Genomic DNA, 12,138 nt, shown 5'->3' on the forward strand with positions numbered 1-12,138 from the left:
TGTGGGTTTTAAAAGAGAGGATAAGGAGTCATTCCAATCCCGGGAGCGGAAAGACTTACCTTAGGGGGAAAGGAGGACAGGTATACACTCGCATACACACACACATATCCATCCGCACATACACAGACGCAAGCAGAAATTTGTAAAGGCAAAGAGTTTGGGCAGAGATGTCAGTCGAGGCGGAAGTACAAAGGCAAAGATGTTGTTGAATGACAGGTGAGGTATGAGCGGCGGCAACTTGAAATTAGCAGAGGTTGAGGCCTGGCGGTTAACGAGAAGAGAGGATATACTGAAGGGCAAGTTCCCATCTCCGGAGTTCTGACAGGTTGGTGTTAGTGGGAAGTATCCAGATAACCCGGACGGTGTAACACTGTGCCAAGATGTGCTGGCCGTGCACCAAGGCATGTTTAGCCACAGGGTGATCCTCATCATTACCAACAAACACTGTCTGCCTGTGTCCATTCATGCAAATGGAATGCCTCAGCTGTCATTCAACAACATCTTTGCCTTTGTACTTCCGCCTCGACTGACATCTCTGCCCAAACTCTTTGCCTTTACAAATGTCTGCTTGTGTCTGTGTATGTGCGGATGGATGTGTGTGTGTATGCGAATGTATACCGGTCCTCCTTTCCCCCCTAAGGTAAGTCTTTCCGCTCCCGGGATTGGAATGACTCCTTACCCTCTCCCTTAAAACCCACATCCTTTCGTCTTTCCCTCTCCTCCTCTCTTTCTTGATGAAGCAACCGATGGTTGCGAAAGCTTGAACTTTGTGTGTATGTTTGTGTGTCTATCAACCTGCCAGCACTTTCGTTTGGCAAGTCACATCATCTTTGTTTTTAGATATATTTTTCCCACGTGGAATGTTTCTTACAAAAAGGTGCGGCCAAAATTTCAGGAAACATTCCTCACACACAAAGAAAGAAAATATGTTATGTGGACATGTGTCCGGAAACACTTACTTTCCATGTTAGAGCTCATTTTCTTACTTCTCTTCACATCACATTAATCATGGCATTGAAACACACAGCAACAGAACGTACCAGTGTGACTTCACTTTGTTACAGGAAATGTTCAAAATGTCCTCCGTTAGCGAGGATACATGCATCCACCCTCCTTCGCATGGAATCCCTGATGCAGCCCTGGAGAATGGCGTATTGTATCACAGCCGTCCACAATACGAGCACAAAGAGTCTCCTCTACATTTGGTACCGGGGTTGCGTAGACAAGAGGTTTCAAAAGCCCCCATAAATGAAAGTCAAGAGGGTTAAGGTCAGGAGAGCGTGGAGGCCATAGAATTGGCCCGCCTCTACCAATCCATTGGTCACCGAATCTGTTGTTCAAAATCGTACGAACACTTCGACTGAAATGTGCAGGAGCTCCATCGTGTATGAACCACATGTCGTGTCGTACTTGTAAAGGCACATGTTCTAGCAGCATAGGTAGAATATCCTGTATTAAATCATGATAACGTGCTCCATTGAGCGTAGGTGGAAGAACAAACTAAAATGAGCTCTAACATGGAACTTAAGCGTTTCCGGACCCATGTCCACATAACATCTTTTCTTTATTTGTGTGTGAGGAATGTTTCCTGAAAGTTTGGCCGTACCTTTTTGTAACACCCTATATATATATATATTTCAAAAAATCTTGTTTCATATGTGCATTTCTTGTGCACTTGACATTCCACATAATAACGGCTACCGTACCACGCGACTGATCAATGGAACATGCAACCAACAAACTAACTTAACTATCTCCCCCTTTCCCGCCATAGCCTCCTCCTTATCCCCACCACCCGTTTGCTTCTCCCATCATGCACTGCTGCTCGCAGTCTGGGCTCAGCAGCCGGACCCCAAAGCTTATTTTCTGACTGTCTTTTTGTTGTGGCTATTTGACACTTAGCATCTCTACTATATGGTGAGTGGCACCTTTTCATTTCATAATCATGACCATTGTGTGTCACATTGTGGAACAGTTCATTTTATACTGAGAACAAGGAGATTTTAAATTACTTGGTAGTAAATTATTTTATACTCTTAATAATACTCAGAAATTTTATCATACCAGTTAGCAAACTTGTTTAAATCATATGAAGTCCAAGTCTATTACCACACTTCTAACAAAATACCAAATTAGATCATTCACAGCATCGAACACTACACACAATTTTTCCAAAAATCAGATAAATTTGAATTCACTAGTGATAACTAATGCACATCTAGCAAGACACTGATGCAGTATACAAACTTTTATAGAAAATGAAGCAAAAGAAGTGGTAAGGAAAAGAATGAAAGCACAAAACTGAATAAAATTACGAATATGGAAAGAAGAATTAGAAGTAACTATAAAAGAGATAAGACATACAAGAAGATCCTGCAGAAGAACACACCATAAGAAAAAACTGTTACAAACAAATAGAAATTATTTTAGATAACTTACACAATTGGCTCATTACAAGGCTTTAATTACAAGGCTTTGAACAGATTGAGCTCACATTGAACAGGACATATATGGAAGACAAACTCTAGTGTTCAAGGCAATGAGAAATACAAACAAGTCAGAAAAAGATACAGAGCAAGGGTATATAATTAAAAAAGATCAATGGATTAGACATTATTAAGAAGATAAGACATTATAAACAGTTATGGTGCAATCAGGATGATGTTGGGAATCACACATTTTTCCATAAAACCTGCAGATTTAACAAAAAAACAGCAGAACTTCCTTTCATCTCACATTCCTAAATATGCACATTCCCATGTCAACATATGCTGGAAAAGACTTGTGGAATACAAATGTTAAATCTCTGTTCAAAAAAGGGCAGTAGAAACCAATGTGGAAACTACAAAAGGCTTTAGTCCACTGGATGCTGCGTACAAAATTTACTAAAAGTCTTGATCAGAGTAAAAGGCATTTCTCCAACAAGAACAATGTAGATTTAGAAAACCACATTTGTGTAGTGACAATGTTTTAAAATAAAACTATTCACAGAAAATGAAAGATAATTCAACTGTGAAGCCTGCATCCCGTTTATTAATTTTGGAAAGTTTAGATCAAGTTGACTGAAATAAATTATAGGCTATAATGAATGACAGTAGCTACCCACCTCAAGTCATAAGAACAAATCATAAGCTTATATAGTGAAACAAAAAATACTAATAAATACAGGAGAAAGAATTGCAAATCAAGATAAAAATCAGTCAAAGCGTGAGACCAGGAAGGAGAAGGGGCCTTCATTCCGTATCAGTTCAACCAGGAAGAAAGAGTTTTCTTGCCAATCTTCTCACACTTAGACGAAACTTTGCTCGCTTGTTTTCCCAATAAACATAAGTGATCATATCAAATTTTAGCAATTTATCTCTATGTTTCCATTTTATCACATTTTAAAGTTTGTAAGTTTTGCCATTTTTAACATATGAGGGAATAGAAAGACAACTGCTAACATTTAGAAAATAAATTACCATTTCTTTATTTCCACCCAAAAATGTGAAATCTGGAGGTTATGTACTCTATCAAGCAAGGATTGCACAGAAGTAACTCACCTTTAAGCAAATCCATAGTCAGGAAAAAATGTACACTTACATTTTCGTTAAAAAAAAGAAGAAAAAGGAAAAAAAAAATGGTTCAGCATTGCATCAAATACCACAAAGAGAAAGGATTTTTTTTCCCCCTCAAAATAATCCTCAAAGCATGCCCTATGATATAGAAAAATAAAATCACAGGTTTTTTTGTTCATTATTATTATTATTATGTCCTGGTAACAAATAATAGTTTTTATTTTTTCCTGAAAACTTGAAACAAACCATTGCAATTTCAAGGGTTGTTGATAATATACTTTTGACCACCCTGAAATTTTAAGTGATTAAATTTTAAATTTATAAAAGAAAGTTTCAACCAAGTTAAAAAATCTTTGGCTAATCAAACATTTTAAACATCATTGCAACACAGTAGACATAATTTATTAAAATACTTTTTGTCTGAAGTGAGAACATACAATCCTCTGAAAATTGGTAGGTTCTTCCAGTTAAGGATGTTCAACAGTAACAACGTGAGGCTGGTGAGCTGCATGTTGCAAGTTCAAACCAGACTACCAGCAATTATTTGTTATTTAGTATTTATAATTTGTGTAAGGTTCACAAAATTTCTTGTGTCTATAATGTTTGCATATTCTGAAATAATCGACATTTGTAGGAATTGAAGCACTTCTCATCCAGGAGTTCTGTTCTGTTACAGCTGTGCACTGGTGTACATAATAAACATGCTTTCAGTGCAGTGTGTTGCACTTTACTGACAATCCCACATAAAAATTTGTTCTGTATTATGGTTATGGCATAATAATATTACGACAAGTAATAAAAATATGCATCTCTGAGTGTGTCACCACACACATTCATGCACATTTCTTCACAGTTCAATAAAATTATTATATGTTAATCATAAAAGCCAGTTTCATGAAATGAAGATTAGCTGGACAGAAACACTTTTATGACAAATAATTTAATATTATCTTGTCAGCACACAAATAACATTCAGTTAAAACATAGCACTCAGTTATAATGACATACATCACATTCTGGAGGCTTTTTTCACTATGACATAACTGACAGCAGAAAGACCACAAGTGATTCTCTGCCACGTATATTCTGTGCATAGTCTGCATTGTGCTCTGCTAATCAGAAGATTAGGGAAGTCTTTGTATGGGCACATCTTACCTGCTGAAAGCAATCAAGCTTGTGTATCACATGGCATCAAAAATGTTGACTTCTGTCAGCACGCAAATTATTAGGATGTTTCCAGAACGAGTTTTTCACTCTGCAGCGGAGTGTGCACTCAGTTGGTAGAGCACTTTCCCGCGAAAGGCAAAGGTCCCGAGTTCGAGTCTCGGTCCGGCACACAGTTTCAATCTGCCAGCAAGTTTCATATTAGGATGTTGAGAAATACGGAAGCGTCCGATCCTGCCCGTCTGCTTTGACCCATGACGTCAAAACAAACACACACACTTTCCACAAGAAGCCTAATGACACTAACGGGACAAGCGCGGGAAATGGGGTGTTTTGGGTGGGGGACATACTAAATATAAACAAATTTAGACGCCTTGCGTAGCTACAACGTGTAAGTGAAGACAGCCATGCATGAATACCCACCCACCTCCCCAGGGGTCGTAACCCCTGCAACCCATAGAAGATAAAGATGCTTCAGTAGTTGATTAGTGTTTTTTGTCTTTTAAAAGAAAAAAAATCTCATGGGATAGAACGAACAGATCAGAAAGATAAATATTACAAACTAAAACAGAAATTGAAGGAAACAGATAATTAAAATAAGTAATAAGTGTTTTTAAATTTTAAAAAAAATCTCACGAGATAGAACGAACAGATCAGAAAAGTAAATAAAATAAGATAAAACAGAATTGGAGACAGCCACACTCAAACCAAACTCCGCGCCGTCATGACGTCACACACAACACCCTTATGTCACAGGTCAAAGCCAACGCGTGGGATCGGACGCTTCTGTCGACCCGGATGTTGTCTGGGAAGGCTGTGGCACAACCAACTAGGTCATCTTGCTTGGAGCCATTTGTGCAAACCTAAATCGTGTTGCAGAACTTGTTTAAAATAAGATAGAATGTAGGGTGACAGGTATAATTTTCTATCTTCAACTTTTAGTACACATGAAAATTATAATTTATTCTCGGCTTCCTAATCAGCCACCATATCTGTCATACCCAACACTAAGTGAGCAACTATATCTCAAATACGTTGTTCTTTACTCAAAGTTGTTTGGTTTGGATCCCCAATTGCTTGTGTACTATTCAGCATTTGCCTCTTGACTGAAGAGTGAACAGTCTAATTGGACACTTAAGATTATGAACAACTTTGTTTTAATGGGCATGTTGCATGGTTAGGAGCTGCTATTAGATCTTTTGATATTATCTGGTGGTTCATTAGCTTCACCACAGGCTGGAGATAAGACATGTTCTTTAAGACCCAGCTACCAGTCTGATACCCACTGGGTATAATGCATCCTCCATCGGTAGTTATACAGGGTGAATCAGGACTCCACTGACAAACTTTCAGAGGCTGTTCAGGGATACCTTCTGAGTATTTTGGTATAAGGAACCCATTGTGCCTGGTTGCTCATTACAAAGTTACTGCATTTAGTTTAATTTCTTGCCCCCAACCGACTTTGTATTTGTACCAACTGAAAATAGTGCTCAACAGGGCAATTGTCAGCTGTAAACACAATGCGTCTTGTCTCCATTTGCTCTCAGTTTCTGATTTTGAGTACAGTTATGACCACCTTGGGTTGTTGCTCTATTTTGCTCAGTTCTTTCTACGGTTTTGTTTTCTAGCAGTGTTAGTTTTGTGTTAACGACACACAGCAGTACTTTCGATGTGTTTACTGATCAATAGTTGGCCAATATGGACTTCCCATATGGGTTACCTGAATGCAATGCAAGTCCAGCATGATGCTATGCTGAGCTGTTCCCAAAGTGACGCCAACTGCATTAGCGTACTTTTGCATCTGAGGATTGTTGCATTACTCTGTGTTGTGTGCTTTGGCTATTGTATATTATAGGCTTGTTCACAACTGCGAAGATATTTTCACAGAAACAAGGGTGACTGGTAACACACAGAATAAATCATAATTACTTTACAACTCAGTAATGAGCTTCAGGAGGCCATGGGTCCCTCATACCAAAATACTTTAAAGGTATTCCTGAACAACCTCTGAAAGTTTGTTGGTGGAGGTATAGTTCAGACAACCAAAAATGGTACAACTGTAATTTAGAAGAGAGATGATCTGTCTGCACTCCATACTTTTCCATTATGAGACTTTGAAATGTCCAAGGCTTTAAGTTTTATTGCTTTAACATTCTGCAAGCATTTAAGCTATCTGACCCTTTTGTCATATGAAACTCACTAAGTTTACTGTTGGATTATATCGGAAATTGGTGCCATTAAAACACACTTTTAGTTCATTATAAGAGTGAAGCACAGGATTATAATTATTGTATACTATTCATCTGTTCAAAATTTGAATTTGTCTTTCATGCAAAATTCCCCAGAGTCTTTGAAGCAATTGTAATTGTTGAGTTGCACATGCAAGACGGGGAAGGGGTTGAGAAGCAGTAACTCATAAAATCTACTGCAAACAAAGAATTCTTCAATGTGCTAGTTCCTGTATGCTCTTTATAAAAATGGTGAAGAGTGGTGCTCAAAATGCTCCCTTGAAGGATATCATTTCACATATAAATTGCTCTAGAGTTTGTGTGTGTGTGTGTGTGTGTGTGTGTGTGTGTGTGTGTGTGTAGGGGCGCTCTATTCGGTAAGGAAAAGATAGCTCTACTTTGAAAGGTTTCAGTAAAATTGGCAACCTTCGCAGAAGACACAGTTGGGGTGCTGATGCAAAGTCCACATAGTATTGTATGCTATTTCAGTGTTACAGACTATCACTTTCAGGTGCTCTCTGCAAAGGATAGCTTCCTGCTGCACTCACCTCACCCAGGATGCAGCCAACAGTCAACAACCTTGCATTTCAGCAATGAAATGCTGGCACTCAGTGTAGGTCAAGGAAAATGTCTGAGTCCTGTGATTTTGTTGGTGTGGTAGACTGTTTTAATTTAATTTTTTTTATATATTACTTTTAGGATGGTGTGATATTTTACGTTTTGCCTGTCCCCAGCCTAAACCTCAATTTTCCACAAGTGCCCTGTTAGTTTTGCTTTATTTTTGGAGTGAGACGTTACTGTGTTATTTTTATTTTTGTTCGTGGGAGTTGGTGTGTGGATGAAGACCCACATGAAAGACAGGCCACGGAGTGTACGTCACGAAGGTAGGACTGAACTCGCTCCCTTGCTCAGCTGACAAAATGCGTTTCTAAACCTGTTACCACGAAGCTGGACGTGCACATACTTATGACAATGCATCTTCTACAAGAATCTGTTATTGTGAAGCCTTACTGATTAACAGTACTACAACAAAATTTAATTTAATATCAGCACTCGACAAAAATGGTATAACGGCCTGTTTATAGCATTTTGTCTCTTCTGCTTAACAGTTCTCATTTCATACAAGAAGAGGTGCCTTATTCTGCTGATAATCATTCTGGCACGATTTTAATTTTATTGTACCCCAGTTAGTGGCAAATTATAAGTAGGCCTATGGACTTCCGATCATTGTAGGACTAATAACAGTAAGACTCCATAATAACGGATTTCAGTAGAAGATGCAGTTCTCCTCTGTAAACCTACACACCTGGTTACGCGTTAACAGGAGTAGAAAAACAGTTTGCTGGGTTGAGCGAGCTATCTCAGGCCTACCTTCGCGACGTACGCTCCGCAGCCTGTATTTCTCGTAAGCCACGGTGTGGATGTACTAATGCCATTGTCGCCATATTGTATACGCTGAAACTAGCCGTTTCCGCCATATTGATGACGTCACGTGTCAAAACAGACGGATGGAATCGGACGCTTCTGTAATGCTTCCGTTTCATATTCCTACAATGTGTTAGAGCCAGGTATTTTTATGAGTTGGCTGATTCCAACAGTGACTCATTAATACTGCAGTCATACGATACTACATTTTTTGTCATTGACAGATGTTGAAGTAACTTCAGGTGTGCCAATGGGAAGTGTGTGGGGACCCTTTGTGTTTATACAATATACTAACGACCAGCAGCCAGTACTAATAACACAGGTCTTTTAGCAGATCGTGCAGGTATTTATAATAGAATACAGTCTGAAAAGAAAAAAAAAGTGCATAAATGTTCAGTTATGTCTTGGTAAGATTTCAAAAGTGGCACGAAGATTGGCGAGTTTTAAATACAAAACGGCCCCGACACGACGGTACGTATCCAAGCCAACGACCTGCATAGGTTGGTACGATTACACTGTATGTCTACTGCCAGTAAATAGTGCTAAAACATAATCGTAACCATTATGAAACTACCTCCACAGAGCAAAGTCTAAACAGATGATATTTGTATCTGTTAGTGTCACTAAACGTAAATAAATACAGAGTAAATGTAAGTTATCTCACCACGTAGCCCGTGTCACTGCAACACATCCCGAACACGATAATTGGAACACCAAAACAAACAACAAGCCAAGGAAATTTTTCCACTAAATCAAAATTACCTGCACTGACGTGCGACATTGTCGATCGTGGGTAACTGACATATTCCATCAACTCGGAATAAAGTTGCATACATTGATGATACATGCGGCGCTTCATTTTCAAACGAATTTGACTTGCACCAGATATGGCTAAAACGCTTTCAACTGTCGTAAACAAGCGGTGGCACAGATATTACTTAAATAATGATCCAAATAGCATAGCCACAAAAACAAACTCTTTCGACGTTTTCACCTACGGGTGAAAGTATTTTTCATGCAAGATCACGACAAAACTACTACTTCCAACACTGCACTATCAAAATACTTTTTTTGTAATAACTAAAGCTGCACTTACTTAGACATGTTAACTACTATCCACTCAAATCAGATTCCTCTCAGCAGCTGGAGACACGGAGTGATATCACTGAAGATGAACAACATTACCGATGTTGACAGAGATAACGAAATCTTGAATGGTATCATAATCATAAAGGTTAGAATCGTCATTCATATTGCAAGTTCAGCATTTCTTACTTGGATTTCACTTATATGATTTCTTGGTACTGTATCTTCATTCACTGCATTTCAATGACATTAATTAAATTTTCATATAGCTCCGTAAACGTACTTCCACACGATGTCTCTTTCCTCTTGCGCTAGCACCGACCACGGGAGCGCAGGTCCATATAAACGAACACACACACTCAGAACTTGTGGAATGAGTGCACTGTATACATCTGCGCTCTCGTGTTCACACGTTGTCCCACTGTTCTAGAAATGTGCTAAGCTTATTATGTAGACACTATATATTGCGGCAGTTCTGTCTGATGAGTGTTTTGAACTACAGCCCTTATCACACGATGCGCCTTAAACCATACAGTGCATACACCTATGCACCAGCGCTCCAAGCGCACACATCTGTAACTACAGGCTGGTTCACGTAGACCTCACGCGGGATTAACTGGTGCACATGCGCAATAGACGGTAGTAACGCGCGAAACGCAAATAGGACCGTCTGATCTCTTGCAAAGTTGTTCGTTCTACCGCGCGAAACACAAGGGGGACCATGTGACATATGGGAACGTCATTCGTTCAAATTATTTATGTGGGCTCAAGGTTCCTATTCAGTATGAAATTGTTTTTAATTAAGTAACTGTTATTCTATCATGTAGGTTACTACTGTTCTGAATTACAGACTCAACAGTTTTATATTACGACACTTGGTTATATAGGTACATGCATATTTAAATGTTCATTTTACACATGGAGGACCCACTTGTTTTTCGAGCTATTGCCCTGGCAGCGACAGTAAATCTTCAGAATAAGGGAAAACGACGATAAAAACGAAAAGCCAGACGTTGCTGCGTTCGACCCCGCCAGAAAAGAAGAACGATGGCAGGGGATTATATTGCTTATGAAAGAAATGAGGCCCCAAGATCCGCAAGAATTTGGGAACTTCTTGAGGATGGACATCGCCTGTTTCGAGAATCTGCTGTCTATGACAGAAGATGGAATTAGTAAGCGTGGCACAGTCATGAGGGAGGCTATCTCACCTTCTCGAAAGTAAGAATTTAATCATATGTTTTGTGATCATACCAGTCTAGATCACTGATAAAATACCAGTACATGGCCGGCCGGTGTGACCGAGCGGTTCTAGGCACTTCGGTCTGGAACCGCGCGACCGCTACGGTCGCAGGTTCGAATCCTGCCTCAGGCATGGATGTGTGTGATGTCCTTAGGTTAGTTAGGTTTAAGTAGTTCTAAGTTCTAGGGGACTGATGACCTCAGATGTTAAGTCCAATAGTACTCAGAGCTATTTGAACCATTTTTGAACTAGTACATGCCCTGTTATGTTGCAGCCTGGTTGTAACATTATGTTTCCTGGCGACTGGAGAATCTTTTAAGAGTCTGGCTTTTGGCAAAAGAATAGCACAGTCCACCATTTCAAAAGTGGTTGTGGATTTATGCACTGCAATTTGCAACACTTTAAAGGACCAATACTTAAAGGTGCACTTGTTTTATTTTTCCAAGTTTGGAAAATGGAATGCAATGTGCAATATACTACTCAGTTTTGCACTCCCTGTCTGTCACACTGGGCGAAACTGCACGGACTTTCTCGCCATCACTGCCAGTTTCTCTTTTCTGGCATGCTGAAATAAAGGAAGAGATGCAGTCAAATGAAACATGAGCTTTCGTAAGCTAAGGGATTACGATGCAAATCGAAAGACACCGTGTAACGTTATACGCATATTACTCAGAAAGAAACGATTGCCAATGTACCGTATTATGATACAGCGGTCATACTTAGACCTTTCCTCTCTGTATGCCTGAATTAAGACGCTTAATGCCTCTTTGCTCCATTTCGTTTCTATAATAAGAAGTAATCAAAAGAAAAAATGCTTTCACAAACAGCTAGTATAGAAGACAGTCTACTGTTAAAAAAGTTTTTTTCTGCATTTGTGAAACCTAACTTAATGGAAAAAACGCGGAAAATCCCCAACACGAAAATCTGAAATTAGCTACTAGTCGCCGAACAATAAGCAAATAAGAAGCAGAAGGCACTGTGGTACCCCCTTCTGCGCATGCGCGGGTATACGGCAGTTAAGAACTGCTCTCAGTTCTCTATTCTGGCGCGCGGATAATGCGTCTGCTAATTTTCGTAGTTTCGCCCGTTATACTGGTAGATGGCTCTTGCGCTAGACCAGTACCGTTCGCGGCGGATCGTCGTGTAAAGCCGGTATTACACGACGATCCGCCGCGAACGGTACTGGTCTATCGCGACAGCCATCTAGCGGTAGAACGGGTGAAACTACGAAAATTAGTAGACACATTATCTGCACGCTGGAATAGAGAGCAGTTCTAAACTGCCGTCAATCCGCGCATGCGCAGAAGGGTGTACCACTGTGCTTCCTGCTTGTTGTTTGGTTATTGTTAGGCGTCTAGTGGCTAATTTCAGACGTTCGTGTTGGGGATTTTTCGCGTTGGGGATCTTCTGCATTTTTTTCAGTAAACAGGTTTCACAA

General features: G+C 39.7%; 1 protein-coding gene across 4 annotated transcripts in view; it reads right to left on the bottom strand.

Moving 5' to 3' along the window:
• LOC126248541 (integrator complex subunit 12-like) overlaps window positions 1–10,019 on the bottom strand; it is an 88,729-nt gene extending 78,710 nt beyond the window's left edge. Inside the window, exon 1 of one of the 4 annotated variants that reach the window (XM_049949603.1) lies at window positions 9,744–10,019. Coding sequence is in view for 1 of the 4 variants with exons in the window: in XM_049949600.1 (XP_049805557.1) it covers window positions 9,137–9,233 (97 nt within the window). In the remaining 3 variants the exon portion in view is untranslated. Of the gene's footprint in view, window positions 1–9,136; window positions 9,280–9,470 lie in introns of those variants that run through there. The other 3 variants (XM_049949602.1, XM_049949601.1, XM_049949600.1) reach the window with 3 other exon arrangements.
• Window positions 10,020–12,138: the final 2,119 nt, after the last annotated feature.

The sequence above is a fragment of the Schistocerca nitens genome, chromosome 3 (assembly GCF_023898315.1).
Source record: "Schistocerca nitens isolate TAMUIC-IGC-003100 chromosome 3, iqSchNite1.1, whole genome shotgun sequence".
In the NCBI taxonomy this organism is placed as follows: domain Eukaryota; kingdom Metazoa; phylum Arthropoda; class Insecta; order Orthoptera; family Acrididae; genus Schistocerca; species Schistocerca nitens.